Source organism: Dendrobium catenatum, unplaced genomic scaffold (genome assembly GCF_001605985.2).
Source record: "Dendrobium catenatum unplaced genomic scaffold, ASM160598v2 fragScaff_scaffold_414, whole genome shotgun sequence".
NCBI classification, from domain to species: domain Eukaryota; kingdom Viridiplantae; phylum Streptophyta; class Magnoliopsida; order Asparagales; family Orchidaceae; genus Dendrobium; species Dendrobium catenatum.
In genome coordinates, this window is record NW_021318876.1 from 1,821,830 (window position 1) to 1,846,959 (window position 25,130).

The following is a 25,130-nucleotide window of genomic DNA, read 5'->3' on the forward strand; positions in this document are numbered from 1 at the left end:
GAGCTCAACTCGATTTGTTTGCACTCGCCTAAGGCTCTAAGAAAATCATAGACGAAAACCAATACAAGCTAAATTATAGACGTCGGTATGTCATCAAGAAATTATCTTGATCTGGCATGAATCTCAATGCAAATCTAAATGGTAAATTTGAGATCATTCAAACTCCGATTTCAAAAGCTTATAGTCAAATTGAACATCTCAAGGAGATGAATCCAACAACATCAAATTCAATCCAAGTCCAAATGAGTCTAAATCAAATGACAAAAGCTATTTGAAAACTTCAAAGCATTATTGGACAACCAAATATATTCAAATATAAAATGCTTATAGTTGAATTGTAATAACATGTATATTGACTTTTCCAAATATTTTTTTGGAGTCATTATAACTCCAAATCGCAAACCGTCTTCGCTATATCATTTAGATTATAATATTTTAATTACATGAATTTTTTTCATAATTTCTGGGCACTAGCGAAAATCCTTAAGAATTTAGTATCTCTCAGTGTATGTGAGAATTTTGGGACCGTTAAGTATCAGTTTTGCAAATTGATTTCATATTTTTTAAATAAAATGATTTCTTTTAAAGATATTTTTTATAATTTTCAAAGTCTTAAAAAGTTTTATTTGAATTTTATACTAAAAAAATTATTATATTAAATATTATATTATTATTTAAATTCTAAATATCTAATACCACTGTATTGATTTCCTCATTTTTTATTTTTACTTTTTTTTTTCATTTCTCACGCCAAAGAGCTGCTTATGGAATTTTTCGCTTGATTTTGCCTCGAGATTCGTGCTTGATCAATATAATTTTTTGATGCTATATCAAAATCAAATATTAATATTTTCAACAACCCAACATTTAAATTTTTTTCACTCTTTTATTTTAAATCAAACGGCCCTAAATGTTGATTTCATTTTCTTCTTCACATAAAAAAAAAAGAACTACAGTTAAAAAAAAGATCTTCGGCGTTGTTTAATTAAAATCTTAAAAGGCCATGAAAAGTCTTGGTACGAAGGTTAGGAACTTTTATTATATCAAGTGAATGTACGTAGAGGAATCTTCGGTTTTAGGCAGAAAAGTGCCTGTACCGAGTTTTTTCAAAAAACTCGGTACACCTCGGTACTCGGTACAGACGCTTTTTTTTCTAAAACCGAACGTTCCTTTGCGTACACTGGATAAAATAAAAGTTCCGAAGGTTAGACCCTTTTCTCTCGCTCCTAGCCGCCCAATCGTCAAAGTAATAATATCAAAATTACTAATCTACCCCTGTTACTAAATTCCACCCCAATTCACTGTAACCCGCCTGATTCACATCCAACCGTAGCTATTAAAATGACAAAAAATCGGGTGAAGATAGCCTTAGAATTCATATGTTACAATTTGCCCATCATTTCGTTAGACAAATTAGCAGATCAGGGGTATTATAGTCATAAAGGCATAATAAAGCAATAAAGCTGTTGTCGTCGTAAATTCATATTAGACCCCCTGGACGCCGCTTCCTTGCATTTGGATTAGTAGCTGCTTTGTTTTACCCTCAAAGGTGACAATTTTATTTATTTATTTTCTTGATTGTCATGTTTTTAATCTTCCAGATTTTGCAAATTGAGATTTTTCTTTGCCAAATGATTTATCTTTGCATTTTATTGTTAAACCCTAGACCTTGAATCACTCTGTTTGTTTTGTTATTTTCTAACTTGTATTGATTTTGTTATAGTTTTTCTTAGTTGTACTCGTCTTTGAAGAATATTTGTGGGAGAAGATTTGCGGGAGAAGAGTAGGCGATGGGTTTCTTTCGAAGTGTCACTGCGATCTCGAAGCTCCGGTCTCGCCTTGTAAGCAATTATAATTTTGGGGTGTTCTTTGTTTTTTTTTTTTTAATGTTGTCTATGCGCTGAGGTGAACTGATGGGTTTGGTCTTGTGATATTTGTTTGAAATGCTGTTGTTCAGATTCAAAGCTCTAATTCGTTGGGCTCTGTACGATGGCTTCAGGTGCAGAGTTCTGATCAGGTGAATTTCTTTTTTTATTATTTGTTTAGAATCTTGCTGTAATTGACTAAATGATGCCTTTTGGTGCTTGTTTGATCCACGGTTGAACATTTTCTTCTTAGTTTATATCATGCATTCCATTTAATGTGGTATATTGTGCAGGATCTGCGTTCTCAACTAGCGGAGCTGATACCAGAACAGCAAGTATGTAATTCTGTTTGGTTGTTTTTTTTATTAAATGATTTTCTCATTGTTTCTTCTTTTAAAAATTAGTTTCCTTTCTAACCAGATTTCGCAAGCTTAGTGGCAGTTCATTATTATTATTTTTTGATTTAAGAATAATACAGAGGTGATTTGTTCCTTATGTTTTTTGCTTTACCGTAAATCCAAAAAGTTTGAATCTTCGCCCTTTCAAGCTATGAATTGCACTTTACATCTTCTTGAAAAGGAAAAAAAATCCCCTTCAAGACTTTTTCTTGTCAGTATGAACTGGTTAATTGTTTTAAATTTGTTTTCGAAAGTGCTAATAGTATTCTAAATTCTGTATTACTTTTTTTGTCCAGGAGCGGCTGAAAAAGCTAAAAACTGATCATGGTAAAACTCAACTGGGGAACATCACGGTTGATATGGTAAATATTAATAGTTCTGTTTTGCAGTATGTTTGCATGTTTTGTTGATGTTTTCTATCAAACTACAATACTTCACAAATCAGAATTATGTAAAGGATTTCTGATTGGCTTTCTACAGGTGATCGGTGGAATGCGAGGAATGACTGGTTTGCTATGGGAAACATCATTACTAGACCCAGAAGAGGTGGAATTCACTCTCTTTCCCCCTATCTCACTCTCACACACCCTCACATGCCGTCTTGTTTTGAATAGCTTGGGTTTCATAAGAACTTTATTGATAAGGGTATTCCACATTGGAAGGAAATTGCAAGCTTTCTTATTATGAATACTTTATTTTTCAGGGTATTCGCTTTAGGGGGCTTTCTATTCCTGAATGCCAAAATGTGCTGCCTGCTGCACATCCTGGAGGAGAGCCACTACCTGAAGGTCTTTTGTGGCTTCTTTTGACTGGGAAGGTGATTATTCTGCTTTATTTTAAGTATGTTTCAACTCATGGCTTGAAATGCTGGTTTTTTTTCTTGTGAAATGCCCGTCATTATAAGTGTAATATTTTCTTAGTTGGTTAAATGAGGCTGATGACCATGCCTTCTCAACCTACAACAAATATTCATGAATTTTGAAGGCTTCGACGATGCTGTCATAAAATTATACCCTTTTGCCAACAATAGCTTTGGATATCACCTACTTACATGAACTTCTTTTTTGTTTTTTTAACAAATGATTCTTTGGAGCTTTGATCTAGAGCTTGTTTGGGGTTGTGCTAGCAACATTGGAGGCTTTTGTGTCCATAAACCTTATTCACCGTGCATCAAGTGGTATGACTGTTGGATTTACGACAACCATTATATAAATACGAATATGAAAAAAAAAAGGATATAGAAGATTAAATTGAGATTTTCTCAATATCAATTTATTTAAAACTAATTATTTACAAAGAAAAAAATTATTTAAATATTTATTGAGCTCAAGTCTTTTTCTTCTAATAATCTTATTAAATATATTGAAGTGAGTGGGCACCTTCAATTAAATATTGATAAACAGTATTTCTGTTGAATTCAATTTGTGTTCTCAGCACAAAATTATTTGGAATCCAACTCGTGTTCTCAATGCAATTTTATTCCTCAAATTAAAAAAACTTAGAGAATGATTCTCTCCCTTATTATCTCTTTTAAAACTTGAATCATCCTTTTATAAGAGAAGTTCAAATCTTTTCAATTTGTTATTATTGGATTTTTGACATATATTAGATAAATATGGAAACGAAAAATTGGATATAGAAAAATAAATTTTGATTTTCTTTTTAAATCATAAAAGCACAAGAACAATAATAAGCATTTATCCCACTACATGGTGTCAGCTACATGAATCCCTTAAGAGCTAAATTTTAATTTTAATTTAATGAAAAAAAATTATTTCTAATACTTTCTAGCTCTTTTTAAGTCTATCTCTACCTTACTTAACATAGACCAGATATAATATATATACTCTTCTAATAGGGTCATCGGAAGGACAAGATTTATTTGATTAAACAATCTAAGGTGACTCTCTTTAATCTTATCTGCAACTTGAGCTACTCCTACTTTTTCATGTATTAAAAGCACTAATTAATATTATTTTGACTCCACCTTTTTTAAGTAATCCAAATTCCTTCTACTCCTATTTGGTGGATTCTTTGGTTACAAAATGCTTGGATGATCCCCACCTCATGTCCGAATTGCTCTACTGTTTTGCTTTGGTTCAGTTAGTGAGCTGTGTCATTTTGCCTTAACTTCTAAGCAAACAACTAGAGTATATATCCATTTAAGAAGAAAAATAATGGCCTTAGAAGAAGAGAAGAAGAATCATAATTATGTAACGCCCTTCTATCCTATTATATTTACGATTATGAAGAATTCTAAGTGATATCCTTAAAGCCTATGATAAGAATTTATCCATTGTATCTATTTCTTTAACACCAAAGTAGGTATACTAATCCAAGGATTCTGAAATATTATGACTTTTTTTTTTTGTTAAATAAGCTATTAGCATGATATTTCTTGAACATGATGTCTCGTATGTTTGCTAAATCTATGAACTTGAGAAAGAATTTAAGTCGCAAAATTCTTTGAAATTTAGAATTGCTGATCCAATTTCTTTTCTACATGTTAATCACAAGGATTCTATGAACATAAACAAGTGAATACTCCTTGAGTTAGCTTGATGCATAATTTATAAGGATGCTTTACATACAAGGCACATCATTGTTGTGCATGCAGTAGGAGACTTTATCTCCCATATGTTATTTAATATTGGTGGTAGGCTGCAAATGAATTGAGTGTTCGATGAGCTTCTTGTGGCTCGACTCGATAAGGGCTCGTTCATAGTTGTCAATGGTGCAAAATAGCGCGCGCCATGGCGCATGGCGTGCTGCACCTACGGTGTCATGTTCATTGCGAGGCGCATTTATTTAAAATAGCGCGCACTATTTGCGCCACATGTGAGCCATGACGCATGGCGCACGGCGCAAAATAGCGCGTCAAATTATTTAAATGTGACATCCACCTCTTAAAAAAAAAATGCTCGGTCCCGCTAGGTACATGCTCGGCACTGCTATGTACATGCTCACCGCTATGTACATACTCGGTACCGCTATGTACATGCTTGATACCGCTTGGTATCTTTCCATACAAACGGCTTACGAACTTTAAAAATAAACATAACTTCAAAATTACTCTTTAAAAAAAAAAAGGTCGAACACCGCTAGGGGGCAGCGCCCCCTTGGACCCCTGGCAGCCCCGTATATTGTTGTATTCATCATCTTTAGTAATGGTTGTTAGTGTTAGTTTGCTTCTTCATGAGTGCATGCTTTGTATAAGTTTTCTTCATGAGTGCATGCTTTGATTGAGAGACATTGGACTCTATAGGAGAGGAGGAAGGGGCGAGGACTTTAAATGTGAATTCTTGTCTCTTGGACAATATTGTTGTGAAATGTAAAGTTTGCATCATGTTGGACAATATTATTTCATATTCATGTTTATTATTTTATAATTATTATATAGTTTGCACCATGTTCAAAATGGCGCGTGCTGCGCCGTGCACTATGCGCCATGGCTCCAAAGGGACCTTTGCGCCATGGTGCGCCATTCGCCGTTAACATATATGGGCTCATTCATGTTCATTTGATAAGGTTAACAAATGAGTTTGAACACACTGCATAAATTTATAGCTAAATGAACGAGCTTGAACAACATCTTGTTCGGTTCATTTATGTTCAAAAACAGTCTCGCTTAGAAGATCGTGAACAAGCTCGCTAGAAGCTCGACTAAGAAGATAGATTATAGCTCAATTAGAGTTTTAAAAATAAATACAATTTAGTCTACTAATTTAATATTTTGAGATTTAACCATTTTTATTTTTTATTTTTATTAATCTAACTAATTAGAAATATTATATTAAATCTTTTATTAAAATTTCCTCTCCATTATATCTTATATTTTATTACATCTTTTATTCTCCCACCTCAATTCCCGTCCTCTCTGTCTGTATATTTCGCAATTTTGAAATTCCCGCTTGCCTCTCTCTCTTCTTCGTGGCATCAACAAATTAAAAAAAAAAATTTGTAGGCAATTTTGTCCCGCACCGCTTAGAGGAGAATGCTTATGCTATATGAAAACAAATTCATCTGATGACTTGATAAAAAGCGGGCAGTTGACAGGGTGGGTTGTCTGGGCAAATTGTTTAACGAGCTGTTTGGTTGGTTTAAGGAGATGCTCGGTAAGCTTAAAATTAAATGAGCTCGAATTTGAACTCGAGCCGAGCTTGAATGTGCTTTTTGTAGACAAGCTCGAGCTCGAACAGGTGTCCAAGAAGCTCGACAAGCTTCGAGCCGAGCTTGAGCTCGATTCTGACAAACAAACCTGAACTCGAACAGGCTAAAACTCGGCTCGGCTCGGTTCGTATGCAGCCCTAATTGGTGGGTGCTTATAGCTGTTATTATTATATTTTTCTAATAGTTTTTGGCTCAACCTTCCAAAACTGATGGTGTACTTGTCGATAATGAGTATAAGCACTAGTTATCTAAATCAATAAACATTGATCCTCTTGTCTGATTTGTTAAAGTTGACCCTGTTAAATTATGCAAATGTCCCTTGATTTTTCCCCATTATTATCAGCTTGATAGAGAGGCAGAAGAGTTAGCAAGGGGAAGAGTCATTAGCTTATTAGAGTGAGAGAAAGAGTGGGAAGACAAGAAATGAAGGTGAGGGGACAGCAAGAGAAAATGTCATGGGACAACAAGAGAAAAGAGTCTGAGGGTGATAAAGGGAATGAAATAGAGAAAGTAACCAGAAAAAGTGATGAATGTCGATTCTAGAAAAAGAAGCATATGTTAGCGCACAATAAGCTTGTACATATTCCTTAACAATGTGATGTGGAAGTCCACCATACAAATGAGAATATTTCAATATTTTGGGCATTGGCCGTTTCATAAAACATTATAAAAAATATTTCAAACATGGCAAGGGATAAAGGAGAATATAAAAGAAGGTAAAACAGAGGAAGCTATCACTTCATAACAATCTTATCGTCATATGGCCAGTTCACTATATTAATAGGAGTAGAACACTATTCTCAACATAAAACATAATATAATAGAATCATTGATAGGATTATGGGAAATTTTTACAATAGGATCATTAAAAAGGAAATTAAAGAGCTCATGTTGTGAATGATCTATCAGTTATGCGCTTAAGAAACCATCACACCACTTCTTCAGCGAAACAAGGAAATGTGCTGACTGCGATTATTAATCACTTATAACTAACCCTTGTACAGGCCACCTGAGGGCCACTTAAGCATTCGGGAGATTGGGAAACTCCTTTTAGTTAATAATAACGTCATCCAATTATTCCTAACCTTATTAATTATGATGGGATAACTCCACCCAATAACCTTATTTGGTCAACCATAAATTACTACTTCACCTATTGGCATATTCTCTTTATGGTTGATATTTTCTTTCTGATTTTCTCTCCATTGCCATTTTCTCTATGGTGCTTTCTCCTTGTTTGTGATTACTGGGCAAAAAAAAAAAAAAAGAGGAGTTCATAGTGCTTCATTTGTATCCTTGCCTTTATTTTCCTTTATTGAAGCTATTTAAGCTGGCATTACCTAATTTAATTCAGTGTTTTTATGCCAGATATCGTACGTGTACTTTATTAGGTTGGATGTTTGAAAAGGAGTATTGTTAACTATGTTTCCATTATTGAGCAGAGTAATTTGTCGTCATTTTTTGTTAGTTCAAAAAATTGCTAACTTGATTTAGTTTAGCCATTTTTAGTGAATGTTCATCTTATTAAGTTGGCGGTTGGCCTATATATTCTTATATCAGCTGGTTAAAAGTATACTTTTTTTCGTTTAAAGCACTGTTTTTAGTGCTAAACCACATCACAGTAGATTTCTTAGTATGGCTTAAAAATGAAAAGCTAGTTCAGCTTAATTAATTTTAAGACTTCCTACTTGGTGGAGATAGAATCGATGGTAAAGGCATATGATGTAAAGGAGCAAAACTAAGTTAGCAGTTACAGAACAAGTTAGTACACGCACATATAAAGAATTAATGGGGCGAAAGGCTTTAAAATGCCTATCATCAAATAGTTGGGTGAGGCAGTAGCCTTAATTAATGAATGTTGTTGCATTCCTGCATACTTGTGCTAGATTATAGTGATATGCTTGGCCATTGGTTACTGTGGTTCAGGCAGTGACGTGTTGTGAGATTGCATTCTTTTCTTCGAATTTTCAAGTAATATATGTTTGAATCTATGATTCAATTTTGCGTTTCTGCATTTGTTTAGATCAAAATTTTTTAGAGATGACAGGGAAAATCAGGTCGTGCTGCTTTATATGGCTATTCTGATTTGTAGTACATGTCCACCTTCAGGTGCCAAGCAAAGAGCAAGTTGATGCCTTATCTAAGGAGTTGCATATCCGCTCAACTGTACCAGGTTTTTGCATTTAACCATTTTTTGTTCTTTTATTGAAGCTAGTTACTGAATTTCTGGACAGCAATTCATGATTAAACGTGGATTTATTTCTCGGTGCATCTAATCTTAGTCTGAGGGAAGTAAAATTATTTAACCAAGTCTTTGTCAATGTCTGGCATGTGGTTCTTTGGTGACCACTTGTAATTACAAAATCCACACATTAATATAAAGATAATCACAATTGTGTATACATGTTCTATATAGGCACTAATCAGTGTTTAGGTGTTCATGGCATGTCCTGTTTTCAGTGATTTTTGTTGGCATAGATGTGATTCCTTGATAAGTATTGACAATGAAGTTATTTCACAGATTCAAAAATGAATTATAAAGAAAAAGTAGAATGTGGGGAAGGATGGGAATTGCTTTTTATTGTTGTGAATGGCTGTTTCACCATCCATTTGATCTGATTACTGGTTTATGTGTAAGGAGAGGGTTGAGATAACTCTAGAAAAGCATGTGCCTCTTCTCTCTCCTGTTTCAGAGTCACCATTTTGGATAGACTCTGGCCAATTCCTCATTGTTGACTCTCTTTGGTAGTGTGGCATGCTACAAAGGCGGGATAGGGTAGCTAATATTCATGTTTCTTCCTCTACTCTCTACATGCTGTGCATGTTTTTCTATTATTGTTTAGCAATATTTATGGTGCCAAATGTTGGCCATTAAAAGAGAAGCATAATACTAAGTTAAGTATTGCAGAGATGAGGATGCTCAGGTGGATGAGTGGCTTTACCCTTAGAGATAGGCTACGAAATGAATATATATGTGAAAAGGTTTGAGTAGCTCTAGTGGAAGATAAGATTAGAGAGAGGCGCCTTAGATGGTTTGGTCACATTAAACGGAGGCCTTCCGATGCCCCGGTTAAGAAAGTTGAGGTATTAGATTTAACTTATGTGTTAAGAAATGTAGAGGTAGACTTAAAAAGACCTGGTTAGAAAAATTTAGACATGATATTTCTTTATTAGATTTAAACGAGAATTTGACTTTTAACAGGACGCAATGGAGAAAAAAGATTCAAATAGCCGACCACACATAGTGGGACAAAGGCTTAATGTTGTTGTTGTTTGTTTAGCAATATTTATGTTTCGTTGCATCACATGCATTTGTGATGCACACTTGCCATTTTAGTGTCAGTATTTGAGTTGTTGACTTTAGGCGCAAAAATGACTATGATTCTATAGTATATTGATGTGAATAAAAATAATAATAAACACTTTTTTTTCCTAGAATTGTTTTCAGAGTATGAATACATGCAAAGGTGTTCATTGGTATATTTGAAACGTTTTTTTTTTTTTGGCTGAAGATCATGTTTACAGAGCAATTGATTCCCTCCCATTGTCTGCCCATCCAATGACTCAATTTACAACTGGTGTTATGGCTCTTCAGGTTGGGCGCTGTCTCAAAATCTCTTTGTTATCTAGAATTTAGCTCTGCAGATACCACAAAATTTACCCCACCTGTGGTATGCTTTTTTATGAACCATCTGCATGTTCATTGCAGGTTCAGAGTGAATTCCAGAAGGCATATGAAAATGGACTTTCTAAAGCGAAGTGAGTCCCTTACTCCCTTTTCTGTACCTGTCAACTGCTTGTGCACTGTGTTATTTTCATGTAGTAGCTAAGTATTTGGTTGTGTAGGTTCTGGGAGCCTACATATGAAGATTCTCTGAATTTAATTGCTCAGCTTCCACTGGTGGCATCTTATATATATCGGAGGTAATTTTATATGTGGTGAATGAGTATTTATTTTAATCTGAATTTGGTCTGTCTATTATAAAATATTCAACCTTTCGCGCTCATGAATACTGACTAACATGGGGAAGATGAGCATAAATAATGAGTTTCTAACCATTCTTGCTATAAGAAATCTTATTCCAGAATTTTATATGTTGCTTATTTACTGTTTCTTGAAGGCTGTATAAAAATGGGCAAGTCATACCTGCTGACAATTCTCTGGATTATGGTGCAAACTTTTCTCGCATGCTTGGATTTGATGATCCAAAAATGCAGGAGTTGATGAGGCTTTATGTCACGATCCACAGGTTTGTAACAGATTGTGATATTTTATAATACTTTGTTTTGGACGCTTAAACCTTTGAAATGTTCGTTTTGTAGAACTGATTCTGCAAATTTTGTTATTGAGATTTTACTTCAAATATTCTTTTACAGTGATCATGAAGGAGGAAATGTGAGTGCTCACACTGCTCATCTAGTAAGTGTACTGCCGTTTTTTGGTTTCTGATGTCCATCTTTTCTATATTTTTAAATGATTGTCATAAACTAGCAGAGATAAAGCTTGCATTAGAAGGTCCATATCCATTAGTTCCTTTTGTATAATCACGTGCATATGAATGTTTTCCTATATTAGTTTGTTCTGCTAATTTACTTATTCAAAAACTACCATAGATTCCTTTGTGTGGCATTTTAGGTGCTGAAGATGTAAAGGATGACCTTGTTTACTAATTAATCTACTATATTTCAGGTTGCAAGTGCACTTTCTGATCCTTATCTTTCCTTTGGAGCTGCACTTAATGGACTTGCTGGACCTCTTCATGGCTTGGCTAATCAGGTAGCTAGCCTTTCTGGTGTGAAATCTTTGGTGTTTTTTTCTGTAGATGTGTGTATTTTTTTTTTGCATCAATAATGTTCAGTAGTTAAATTCCTTTGCCCACAGATAGATACTTTGGGTAATGTGATCAATATATGACCAGGGAGCATGATGTTAAAATTATAGGGGTAAATTATGGACGTTTTCTTCTTAATTACTAGGGGTGTCAATTTCGGGTCACGGGTCGGGTTTGGGTCGAACCCGAACTGACCTGGGTGGAAAACGGGTCGACCCTAACCCGACCCGGGTAGAGAAACGGGTCGAAAATCTGAACGGTCCAACCCGGATTTTCCGGGTCGGGTCCGGGTCGGGTTTTCGTGTCGTGTCAAATATTGACACCCCTGTTAATTACTACAAATTTTGCTAAATAAATTGAGGCTTATTTAGTGATATAAAGAGAATTTCCGGAAATAAAATTTATTTCCAACATCATGGGGTGAAACCTGTCACACTGGAACACATAGCTTAGGAATGGTGCAAAGTTGGTTTATAGAAAAGTGTGATGCTCATAATGTATTTCTTACTTACGATTTCTTTATTCATTACTAGTTTTGCAATTTGGTTTGCTAAGGTTTGAACCTTAGATCTCTACTTTAAAGGTCAAAGACAGTACTAAACCGTTTAATAGTTGGTATAATCGAATTTTATTAAATAATATGAGTGCATATTTAGTGATATAAATTTTTTCTCCTGATGCAAAAATTATTTCTAACCACCTGAAGGGAAATCTGTTGATTAGAACACGTTACTTCGAGATGATGTAAATTGGTTTTTGGAGAAAAATTGTGATACTTAAAATTTACTTTTTTGTTGCATTTTTTTTATGGATCACCTATTCTGTACTTCATTTTTCAGGAAGTACTGCTGTGGATCAAATCTGTTGTTGATGAGTGTGGCGAAAACATAACAGCTGAGCAGTTGAAGGAGTATGTTTGGAAAACATTAAAAAGTGGAAAGGTCAGACATTTTACTCTTTGGAGGATCGCTATGACTATGACTTTGTGCTTAGCATGTTTTTCTAATAGAAAACATATGAAATTCTGGAATAATAAGTATATTAGTCTATAGATTGTGACGTGACCAAATTGTAATTTTTATTAGATCATTGTAAAACATAATTATCATTGAAATACGTAATTAAGATTGGATCTTCTTTTACATAATTTGATGGCAAAATCTCAACATGAAGCTTAAATTTAGTCTATCTAAAGTAACTCCCTTGTTCCATGACCAAACTATAACATCTATGAATTCTTTACAAAACATAAATTGCTTAATCTTAAGAACCTTCAGCTTTAGCTTAACCACATGGGAATCGATCTAAATTAAAGTTTTATGTTGACGAACTAGTTAATCATGTATTGCACCCAAATTACAATCTTAGTATATTTATCGCAGGACAATAAAATCCCCAATTAAGTTGGATAGATTTTTTCTTTTCTTAAGTCCAAGAAAGAGACAAAAAAAAAGGAGGAAAACATAGATTCTGTGAGTTCTCTCGCCAGATGTTTAACATTATGCAAACCCTTGCTATGGCCGAATTTGGAAGAAAATTGAGAGGGTTTAGGACATCAATTACCTCCTTGGATGCTCAAGCGTGCTTCCAGCTATGCCTTCGCTCTCTCTCTTTATCTTACACACATGCACTTGCTTGGCTGCTCTCATTCTCTCAGTTTTCTTTCACCCTCTCTCTCTCTCTCTCTCTCTCTCTCTCTCTCTCTCCTCTATCTATCTGGCTTGCAATAGTTAACCCTTTTGATTCTTTTATCTCTCTGGCTTGCAATATTTATAATTTTGTTTTGTCTTTTTAATGTACGATCATTCACATTAAGTGAGAAGGGGAAAGTAGGTGTTACACCCTATTTTAATTTGATTTGACTCTGACACCAATTTCTTGATTTATGCATGTCATCCTTGTGCAGGGGCCATGCTAATCTTCTCTCTGTATTGTTCCAATTTTATCATCTCGAGAAATTGGTATCAGAGCCAAATTAAATAAAAATGGGGTGTGACAGCAGGCGAGTGGTAAAATAAAATAGGCATCACATAAATTACATCCTTGGTTGCCTACTGCTTTATGACAAATGGTGGGCTGCAAGGTTTAAAATTGCGTATTCGGGTATTGAGGCGTTTTTCGTTCGTGAGGCGAGGCGTAAGCCTCAAGGCGATTTGAGGCGTAAGCCTTAAAATCAAAAAATTGCGTAAACATAAAATAATAAATTTTGTATATACTAATGAGTAAATAATATATAAAACATAAAAATGCACAAGATAAATAGCAATGACATTAACATATCACATAAGAAGTTAGGAACTCACTAGTCATTAGCATTATCATCACTCATCAGTCATCACTAAGGGGGTCTTCATTTGAATCATCATTATGATGAGCTGCTCTCTCCTCTTCCCCCTCTCCTATAGAGTCCAATATCTCCCAATCAGCTTCTTCTTCCTCATTATTAGTTATCTTCCTCTTCCCTAAATAGTAAAAATTTTTGAACAATATCATAATGAATAATAGTGTAATACATTAATAAAAGTCTAAGAAAAGAAAACTATATTATTTATATACCTTTTTTGATTTGTTCTTGAGTTGTGATGGATGTGGATGCTTTAAGACCATCAAAGAAATCAACATTTAAATCTTCATCTTATAATTCAGACGGCATCACTTCAACTTCATCATCTACAAACCACTCATCATCAGATGCCACATCATCGCAAAGCAAAGGATCTTCATCATCCATTAATCCTTTTTTCTTCAAATTTATATCTCTGAGTCTCCTATTATACATAATGTACACCAGTGAGTTCATCCTCAATGTCGACAAGCGATTTCTCCTCTTTGTATGCACTTGGTTGTAGGTACTCCAATTCCTTTCACAGCCAGATGAAGAGCATGTCAAGCCCAAAACTTTCACAGCAAAACGTTGTAATTCTGGAGTCCCATCACCAAATTGAATCCACCACTCAACTGGAGATCGTTTGGCAATTGTATCTTTTGCTTGTTGTAATCCAAAAAAACCTTCTTTGTTCCTAAAAGGTACCAATTGCAAGTCAGCATTTGATCTTTCAGTTGCATCACTTATTAGACGATCCATGCAATGATATAATCCCAACTTTATTTCAGGGTTTGTAGACTTGTTCTCTGCATATTGATACTGAGGGTTTAGGTAGTAGCCAGCGGCATGCAAGTGTCGGTGAAGCTGTAGTTCCCACCTATCATCAATAATATTCCAAATTTCCCTAAAGCTTCCCTCACTGCCTCCTAAGTTGGAGGCAATCATCTCTTTGGCTTCATCCATAGCATTGTAGATGAAACCCATTGCAGGCTTCTTCTCAGCATCCACCATCCTTAAAACATGAACCAAAGGTCTAGTGGTTGTAATGGCATATAAGACACTTTGCCAAAATCTGTCATTTAAAACAATCTTTCTAATCTCTTTTCCCTCAGCCTTCTTCGCCCAAGCACAACTCAACCACTGTGTAGATGTGAACATAGCCTCTAAAGGTTGTCTGGCATCCAGCATGCTCTCTAAGGTCAAGTATGCGGTGGCAAATCTTGTTGCGGCTGGCCTTAGAATTTCTTTCTTCGAAAACTTTCTCATAAGAGCTAGAATCCAAGAGTGGTTGTAAATAAACTTGGTTATTTTTTTGGCTTTAGTGAGTGCATTTTTATGTTGAGGTAGATCCCCACTAAGTAAGCAACGTGTACGCATTGTGTACGCACAAAAGACGCATTGAGTACGCACAGCCTACGCATATTTACTCTATGGTTAAAATTTGGTTAGGTTTTATGTTTCAAATCTCAACATAAATTTATCATATAAACCTGAATACAGAGAAAACACGATGGCATCACAGTATCAAACATTTAAAAAGTTCGAGAAGCCATGCATACGCATAGAATAAGCATAAAATCGGAAGATCTTCAGACCCTTCAACGCGAACGCATAGCATAACCACAAAATACGCAATACGAAACAGAAAACATAGCATTAAGTTACCTTTTTCTTTGGGGGTGACGCCATCTTAGAAGAAACTGAGTGAAGAATGCTTGAAATTCCTCCGAGTGAATGCTTGAAAGTTCGAAAGTTTACTGTAACTTGAAAATCGAAACGTCGACTCCGCCATTCGACCTTTATAAGGGTTTAAATGTTGATGCCACGTCGACATTTCACTAGGCGCGCCACGTCGGCAACTGGGGGTCCGAACTGAAAAAAAAAATAAATTAGGTTAAATTTTAAAAAGGCGACGCCTTAAATATATGAGGCGAGGCGCGCCTTATGGCGCGCCTCAGTAAACTTGAGGCGTAAGCCTCATTAACTAAACTTATTGCGTAGGCTTTGAGGCTTAATTGGTCGAAAATGCGCTGAGGCGCGCCTCAAGGCGCGCCTTTTATTGCGCAATTTTAAACGTTTGTGGGCTGTGATATCCAATGCAACCAAGGATATTTTTGAAGTAGAAGATGCCCATCATGGAAATTGCTTATTCATACTATGCACCTCCAGCATTTCCCCAGTTGCCAGTTTTCAGCCAAGAATGGCTTTTGTACCAACATGCTTGTTATTTACACTATCTGCAGCTAAATTACTGTGACTTGGTTGAGTCTAAGCTCAAACTGATAACTTCTAAACGGATTGCTATAATGAGTGTTAAAGGAGTCAGAGATATGGTTGTTCTTTTGGGTTGACAATTTCATGTGTGCAGCTGAAATATACTGGTCTATGGCATATTTTTAATTGATTGATTGGTGCCAACCCATTGTTAATTGAATAGATAGAGTGTTGAGCTAATTCAAACAACCAAACCATTATGTATACCCTCCAAAGGATGATTTGAAGACTGGCTTTATTTTCCAACTAGATGATTTCCCAAATTCTGTCCTTTCCATTTCAATTTCTGCTTACCTCCATGTCTACTTCCTCCAAATCTTCCTTTTTCACTTCCATTTCATCATATTTTTGTCCTTCTCCACCTTTTATAGTTCCAACCTCTATCCCTCCCATTTTGACTGACAGCAACCTCTTATGCCATTGAAGTCACGATGATCTTTTTTCTTCTATCCCTTTTTGCTTTCTTCCTTCTTCACTTACTCCGTGTACCTCCAACCTCTGTCCTCCCCCGCCCACTGAGACGTATAATAACCTTGTTCCTTTTCAAGCCACACTGATTCCTCCATAAAAAAATTTCCCCATCTTGGTTAGCTGATGTATGCAGTCCTTCAGAAATTAGTGCGTTATCTCATTTGGGTCAGCTTTTTTTCTTCAGAAACTTTGTCCTTCGTAGACTTCTTTCTTTCTAGCTAGGTACAGCAAGATTCGGATAAATGGTAGGTCAAGCCCCAAACATGATTTATTGCTTGTCCTTCTGTGTCTGCGCTGCCTTAAAGAAGGCTGTGGCTTTAAAAAAACATTGAGATTTTTTCTCTTTTGGATTTTAAATCTCTAACATTTAATGTTTAATTTTTGGTGGTTTCTATAATTAATGTTGAGTTGATTAATTGAAGTATAATTGCAATGTTCTTGTTAACACCACCATAGGTCTGTATTGTTCTCTAACTGTTTGTATAGGTTGTGCCTGGTTACGGTCATGGAGTACTCCGTAAAACAGATCCAAGATACACATGTCAAAGGGAGTTTGCATTGAAACATTTACCGGATGATCCACTATTCCAGCTGGTGCTTTTCTTTAACCAAGATTTATTTTGTGCATCTATGAACTGAACTGCGTTATCTGGCTTTGTGATTGTTTTGAGCTTATTGTGATTCTTCTTTCTGCAGGTCTCTAAGCTGTATGAAGTTGTTCCTCCTATTCTCACAGAGCTTGGAAAGGTAATCATGACATTTCTTGTTGATGAATTTACACTATTATTACATACATTCATCCTGGAGGTTATTGATATCATAACAATGTCTACTATGAGCATTACTTAATCGGTCTCAAGTACTCCTGAACATTATGAACCAAGTATTTGTTGACCTCTACATAAAAAATAAATTTTTTTTTTCACTATTACCTATGCCGAAGCCCTTCCTGAAATCCTGTCCAAATCTCACTCCTCCTACAGTCCCATCCCACAAATATGCAAATGACGCCAAATCCAATCGCCCATCCTCGTGTGTGCAGGTTCTTGCTCAAATCATGCATGAGCAAGTTAATGTTATGTGAAAAAAATAGCTAGTGATATTAAGAATATTACAAAAGATGTGCTCAGAATATCAAGGAAAATTTTTAATTGTAAAAAAGTTGGTGGTAGATCAAAATGTGTTAAGAAAAGATCAAAAATAAAAAATTTTGTTATAACAATTAGTTTAGGTGTAAAAGTTTAAAAAATTGAGAAAGATAGAAAGATGCCCGTAAAGAGTTTAAGAAAGTAATATACAATGCAAAAATTTGGTTTTTAATAATTTATATAATAAATTAAATACTAAGAAGGGCAAAAAATATATGTATAAGTTAGTCAAGTAAAGATATAGAAGTAATGATTTAGTTCAAGTAAAGTATTTTAAGGATGAAGATCATAAAGTGATTTTATTAAAAGATGATATTCAACAAAGGTAGATGAGATATTTTAGAAGTTTTCAATGAAGATTGTGATAATACAATTGACTTTAGTGACTTTAGCACTTTAAATGAAAATAGAGATTTTTATTTTTATCGGCGTATTAATAAAACTGAAGTTAGAAAGGCTTTGAAGAAAATAAAGTGTGGAAAAACTGTTGGGCTTAATGATATTCCAATAAATGAGTGAAAATACTTATGAGATGAAGGAATTTCTTAGCTTATGATAATCTTCAATATTATTTTGATGATTAAAAAAGATGTCATAAGAGTGGAGGAATGTGTTGATTTTTATTTTTAAGAATAAATGTGATGCACAAGAGTATACGAATTATAGAGGAATTAATTTAGTGTGTCATACTTTAAAACTATGGGAGAGAGCATTAAACATAGGCTACGATGTGATATTAATGTTTCTCAAAATTAATTTAGATTCATGTTGGATAAGTCTACTATGGAAGCTATACATTTATTGAGAGGTTTGATGGAGAAGTATTGAGAGAATAAAGAGGATCTATATATGATATTTATTGATTTAGAAAGAGCATATAATAAAGTTCCAAGAGAAGTGTTCTGAAGTGTTTTATAGAAAAAAAAGGGTTTAATAATGCTTATATTCATGTCATTAAGGATATCTATGTAGGAGCTGTTAAGTGTGTTCAAACACAAGGTGGTTTTACCAAGTATTTTCCTATTGCAGTCGGATTACATTAAGGATCAACTTTAAGCCCATATCTTTTTGCTCTAATCATGGATGTTCTTACCTGACATTTGCAAGATGATGTACCATGGTGAATGCTTTTTGCTGATAATATTCTTCTTATTAATAAGACTAAAGAGGAAGTTGAAGATAAACTTGAACTATGAATATCAACCTTAGAATCTAAAGGTTTTTGTTTGAGTGGATCTAAAATCGAATATATAGAGTGTAATTTTAGTAGTAATAGATCTTGTGGGGTGATTATTACTTTGGGCATTAAAGTCAGTAATAAGGGTACATATTTTAGATACCTCGGGTCTATTGTTCAAAGTGATGGTGAAATATATGTGGATATTATTAGTAGAATTCAAGTTTGATGATTAAAGTGGAGGAATGCATTAGGCCTGTTATGTGATAGAAAAGTACCCCTCAAACTTAAGGGAAGATTCTATAAGATGGTGGTGAGACCTACAATGCTTTAAAGTGCATAATGTTAGCCATTAAAAGACGAGCATAAAATTAAGTTAAGTGTTGCAGAGATGAGGATGCTCAGGTGGATGAGTGACTTCACTCTTCGAGGCAGAAAGCGAAACGAGTATATATGTGTAAAAGTTGGAGTAGCTCCAATGACAGATAAGATTAGAGAGGCTTGTCTTAAATGGTTTGATCACATAAAACATTGGCCTTCTGTGACCCGATTAGGAGAGTAGATGTAGATTTGGCCTATGTTAAGAAAGGTAAAGGTAGATCTAAAAAGAGATGATTAGAAAATATTAGAAATGGTATTTTTTAGTAAATTTAATGAAAATTTTACTCTTAACATAACAGGATAGAGAAATAGGATTCATGTAGCGATCCCACGTAGTGGGAGAAAGACTTGATATTGTTATTATTGTTGTTGTTGTTGGCCCATTAAGATCTCTCCAATTAAATATTTGATTGCTTTTTTTAATCCTTTATTTAGGCTAATTGGTATAGTTTTAAAATAGGTTTTTACATTTAAAATATTTTCTCCAAGTCGCCTCCCCATTTCTTAAAAATATAAAATAATGTAAATATATAGTACAATTAATTTTCATGATAATAAGCCTTTAAAATTGATCAAGCGATAGCGGGTTCGCTTGTTTTGTGTGGGGCTGTTTGGAGAAAGTAGAAGGAATATGAAATAAGAAAACATTAATGAGTAAGTTTTAATTTAATAAGACTTGAAGTATCTTGCAAGAATTAAAAAGGCAAGTACTTCAATTCAAAATAAAGATACTGTCCTCTTTTCAGTCAGCAATTATAGCGAGTTTTTTGCAATATTTTTAAAATAAGTGTAGTGAATAGGTATAGAAAAATCTGAGTTTCTTTACCGTATAGTTAGATCTAGCATAAATTTTCTTGGCAATCCATTATCCACGTCGGTTTCCTTGTTCCATTAAACTTCCCTCCCTCCTACAAACAATGCTAATTTAAACAAACCATGAAGGTCGGAAAATGATCCCCAATTTTATCCACCGAAAGCCAAAACTTATGAAGCATTATCTTTTATGAACAAATTAGAGCAGGTAAGGTTTACTGCATGGTTTTTTTTCCCCCTATGGAGTCGGGAGCAACCCCTGGATTTTATTGATAGTAGCATTAATGTAGTCATTAATTTGTGCAAATTTAGCTCAATAACTCTTGGTAACTGAGTTATCTCTGTTTTCTTACTGTTGCAGGTCAAAAACCCATGGCCCAATGTTGATGCCCACAGTGGTGTCCTGCTGAATCATTTTGGTTTAACTGAAGCAAGGTAAATCTTTCATCCCTCTTATGATATTTGAGTTTCTGATAGCCATTATAATTAATCTGATAGGAAATAATTGAGGTTGCAAGTAACCCTAATGAGAAATACTTGAGTTCGCAAGCAAACCTAACAATAATTGATAAAAACGGCGAGAAAAACTCAAGAACTTCAGTGAAAATAATCCAAAACAGTAGATTGTATTATAGGAATCAAATCAAAGCAAGCACAAAGCAAAAATAAAATTGATCCTCAATTCTAGAGGAGGGTCGTTCTCTCCCGATCTCTAGACAATGAGTTTAGAGCCCAAGACACCAAAGAGAACTCCAAGAGAAACAATAATCAAGCATGCCCTAATCCTAACCTCTCATCCTCTTAAATACATATATTCCTAATCAAAAGCTTCCTAAAATAAACCAAATTCAAAATAGTCTCCATGTGCTTTAGCGGCCCCCTTCTCTCTCTCTCTATTTGCCGCCCTAGGGGGCCCACATACTTGCCGGCAACTTCTAAGGAGGTGGCTTAGCCCGCCTCCTATAGAAGTGAACCGGTCTAAGTTGGGCCGATTTGGTCGGTTTAGGGAGAACCGTAACACAATCTGATGCATTATCATTTCCACGAGCTTCTCAAGATGAGATTAATGGTAGCTTACACAAGTAAAAATGCTAGCAGCTTATGATTTACTTGAATTTCTTCCAGCTCCAATTATAATTTATTAAATGCAAGCAGTGCCTCATCCTGGTTTCACTGTTTCCAAATAGCCGGGTTACGCTCTGTTATGAGTATTTTCTTTTTACTGGCATATGCTTACTTGGAATATCAAGTGGATTAATTATTGAACACCATCCGGAGGCCAATCAGAATGTGACACGTCACCCCTTGCTCGGTACTGCTCGGTACAACGGCTCGGTACAACTGATTTGACATATTCTGATTGATCTTCAGATGACATTTTCCGTCCGGTCTCCGCTCAGAATAATTTATCTATCAAGTGACACCACTTGATATGAAAATTTATCTATAAGATGCGATAGTTTACTGGTAATTCACAAGCACTTGTAATTTATAAATCCTGTTCTACAACCACTACTACTAAAGTATCTGAACTACAATGCGTCCGCTGCTTCAAGACTAACTACTATACCATCAATCTCTTACAGATAATAATCAAACCTAGTCAAAATGTCGATGTTAAATAAGAATACAAGATACTAACCCACATTTGGGATTTGCTCAGGTATTTTACTGTTCTTTTCGGGGTATCGAGAAGCATTGGAATATGCTCCCAGGTTCTGGTCTTGATTTTTTTATTTAATTTTCTTATAAATTTAATGATGTGCCTTAATCTCATTTGATTCAATGTTACTCGCACAGTTGATCTGGGACCGGGCTCTTGGTTTGCCACTTGAGAGGCCAAAGAGTGTGACAATGGACTGGCTGGAGAATCACTGTAAGAAGGCTGCAGCCTAATTCGTTCTCTTAGGCTTTGTTTGGGACGGCTTTTTTATTTTATTGCATCTTTATGTTTTAAGAAACAATAAAAAAGCTGTCCCAAACGAAGCCTTAATCCATATTTTTAACTTATATGCACCGTGACAATAAATGGCAACTAAGGCATGAGAGTGAAGGTTCATCTGCACATTTGCGAATGTAAGAAACCCATCTTTTCCAGTTCATGCATGCTCGATCTGAGAGAATGGACCAATTGTATTAATTTATTTTCTTTATCAAGAATAAGCCATCATTTTTATCCATGAGTTGAGGCATTATTTGTTCTATAATGTTTAAGAGTTCTAGTTGGGATCTGATCTGATTCTGTAACTTTTATCTCTAATAAATGGCCCTTATTGCTGGGGCAACTTTTTTTGGATGGAGCTTTACTTACTGAAATATCCATTGATGAGATCTGATCTAGCTCATTTTTGTAAGATTTTTTTTTTCTTTTTTTGAGAACTCTCTAGAATGGTTGATGATAATAGAATTTAATCTTATAGGTAATTATAGAATGATTTGTTATGAAACTTAGAATGAATTGTTTAGAACAATGATAATTCTAAGGCTTCTTATCTGGTCAATTGAAATTATTTGAATTTTTAATCAATTCAGAATTAATTTGCATATGCTCCACTTTAGGTGATAGATACAACAACAACAACATCAAGTTTTTATTCTACTATGTGGGGTCGAGTACAAGAATCTTTTTTCTCCATTGTATCTTATTAAAAGCTAAATTTCATTTACATCAAGTAAAGGAATTTCATTTCTAATATTTTCTAATAATGTCTTTTTAGGTTTGCCTCTATCTTTCTTAACATAATTCAAATTTAATACATCTACTTTCCTAACCGAGTCATTGGAAAGTTGCTGTTTTATGTGACCAAACCATCCAAGGCAACTCTCTCTAATTTTATCTTCCATTAGAGCTACTCCAACCATTTCATTTATATGCTCATTTCGTCTCATGTTTCTAAGAGTAAAGTTACTCATTCACTTGAGCATCCTCATCTCTATTGCACCTAACTTAATATTATGCTTCTCTTTTAATGGCCAATGTTTTAAACCATAAAGCATTGCAGGTCTAATCACCATCTTATAGAATTTTTTTCTTAAGCTTGAGGGAATTTTTTTATCACACAACAAGCCTGATGCATTTCTCCACTTCAACAATCCAATTTGAATTCTACTAATAATATACTCATTTATTTCAGTATCACTCTGAACAATAGGCTCAAGATATCTAAAACATGTACTCATATTATTGAATTGATCACGTAAAGTCACAATCATCCATTAGGACTATTATCATTAAAATTACATTTCATATATTCAGTTTTAGATCTACTCAAATGAAAACCTTTAGATTCTAAGGTTGATATCCATAATTCAAGTTTACTTTCAACTCTTTCTAGTTTTATCAATAAGAAGAATATCATCAGCAAAAAGCATACACCTGGATACCTCTTGCAAATGTCTAGTGAGAACATCCATGAAGAAAAAAAGATATGTCCTTAAGGATGATCCTTGATGTAATCCAATGAAATAGAAAAATACTTGATCAAACAATCTTGTGTGTCTGGACACAAGTGACAACTCTTTCATACATATTCTTAATGACTTGAATATAAGTATTATTAACCCCTTCTATTTTAGAACTCTACATACACTTTTATTGAAATGTTATCATATACTTTCTCTAAATTAATAAATATCATATGTAACTCCTTATTCTCTCTATATTTCTCTATCAAACCTTTCAATAAATGTATAGCTTCCACTTTAGTTGATAGATACAATATTTTTTTATTTTTTATTTTATTTTATTTTTTTTAATTGATAGATACAATGTTATTGATATATAAATAGGTTGTCAGGGCTTCTATGTTTGAGCTTGTAACCATAGTGGTCTGGGATTACTGGCAAGTTAATGAAAAATTATTGGATGCGGAGTGTACACCGTCCGCACAAATAGTGGTACCCAGCGGTATCCAGCGGTACCGAGTGCCGGTATCTAACGCGGAATAAGACTTGTGCGGACGATTCTCCCCGTCCGCATTCCGCACCTAATAATCTCTCGAAGTTAAAAAGGCATTGTACCTTCACCGAGGCAGGGAACTTTTCACTTGTGGGAAATTGTATATCTGTCAATACTACAGATCTTCTATAGTATTCTAAACATCAACATCTCAAACTAATGATGTATATACATAATGTGGATTCTCAAGATTTAAAATCTTTGCATTTAATAGTTTAAATTTCTAATAATTTAAGGAATATTAAGAAACTTTAAAGTTGTAAACCTAATATTTATTTTTGTTAAACCTCTATGACTAACGCTTCATTTGGCATAGTTTTCTTACTATTTTATAAAACAATTTTTTAGAATAAAAGTTTATAGTTCAAAAAACTTTTTTTAACTAAATTTTTTTTTAGAAAGCAATAAGAATGTTATCCCAAACAAAGCCTAGTGACTATTTTTTAAAAGCAATTTTTTAATATAATTTTTTTAAATTATAATTTTTTATCAGACCTAACATGTCTGTAAAATAATTGCAAATTGAATGATATATATGCAAAGGTTTATTTGGTTAATGAACAAATATTAAAAAATTATTTTAGCTTGTTTTTCAGATGAACCGAATAAAAAAAATTGTTTGGTCGTGTTAGACTTGCTATTGGGTCAATATGAATATATATTTGATTTTTAAATTGATTACTTAATAATTAAAATTATTTTATTATATTTAATTAATTTATTTATTTTCATTTGTTTAAAATTGGCTCGTGTTCAGCTTGATTTAAAATAAGCTAACAAAACAATGATATTCTTCAATAATTTAGAGCACAATTCAATTTTGAATAAACTTCGTTTGGGATGGCTTTTTTACTGCTTCTTATAATATTTTCTTAGTATAAAAATTTTAAATTTTTTATTTAAAAATTATTTTAAAAAACAGTAAAAAAGTTGTCTGCATGAACACACAATAAATTTGCTCAAACTTAGCTTATTTATATTTTTATGAAATAGATATTGAAGAGGAGGAGTGCGCTTTAAAAAGAGATCTTTATAAGCAAAACAAAAGAAAAAGCTATCGATCGATGATCTCTTTCTCACTAGTTATAGGAGAAATTTGTTTCTTCGAGGTCATAAGTTTTTATCACATAGCTTATAATTTTATTTAATTACTAATAAGGTTAGTACCCTTCCAAAATCTCAGTTATTTTTCCAAAGTTAAAAATAATTTTTAGCTATTTTGTACTTTCCTAAAGCCTTTTAACTAATATAAATCTTAATCATTCAAAATTTATGATAAATAATAATAAAAGTCTTGAAAGAGAAGCTCATTAATCA

The 25,130-nt window shown here is 34.0% G+C and overlaps 1 protein-coding gene and 1 non-coding gene across 2 annotated transcripts; one reads left to right on the top strand and one right to left on the bottom strand.

The window, feature by feature from the left end:
• Positions 1-1,790: 1,790 nt before the first annotated feature.
• Positions 1,791-22,151, top strand: LOC110093083 (citrate synthase, mitochondrial). The gene is made up of 19 exons (XM_028694209.1): positions 1,791-1,841; positions 1,958-2,017; positions 2,159-2,200; positions 2,560-2,625; positions 2,744-2,809; positions 2,967-3,080; positions 8,543-8,606; positions 9,946-10,028; positions 10,143-10,192; positions 10,280-10,357; positions 10,555-10,683; positions 10,811-10,853; positions 11,124-11,210; positions 12,105-12,206; positions 16,823-16,930; positions 17,033-17,083; positions 20,217-20,290; positions 21,519-21,570; positions 21,656-22,151. Exons 1-19 carry the CDS (start codon positions 1,791-1,793, stop codon positions 21,749-21,751), a joined length of 1,416 nt encoding a protein of 471 aa, XP_028550042.1. The 3' UTR covers positions 21,752-22,151.
• On the bottom strand, positions 13,126-13,232 carry LOC114579483. Its single transcript, XR_003700508.1, has one exon. It is a non-coding gene; the product is annotated as a U6 spliceosomal RNA (small nuclear RNA).
• Positions 22,152-25,130: the final 2,979 nt, after the last annotated feature.

Bases quoted from the DNA above. Each gene is read 5' to 3' on its own strand.
- LOC110093083 (XM_028694209.1), top strand. From the start codon at position 1,791: ATGGGTTTCTTTCGAAGTGTCACTGCGATCTCGAAGCTCCGGTCTCGC. The intron at 10,193-10,279 runs GTGAGTCCCTTA...TTGGTTGTGTAG, and splicing joins AATGGACTTTCTAAAGCGAA to GTTCTGGGAGCCTACATATG. The intron at 10,854-11,123 runs GTAAGTGTACTG...ACTATATTTCAG, and splicing joins GTGCTCACACTGCTCATCTA to GTTGCAAGTGCACTTTCTGA.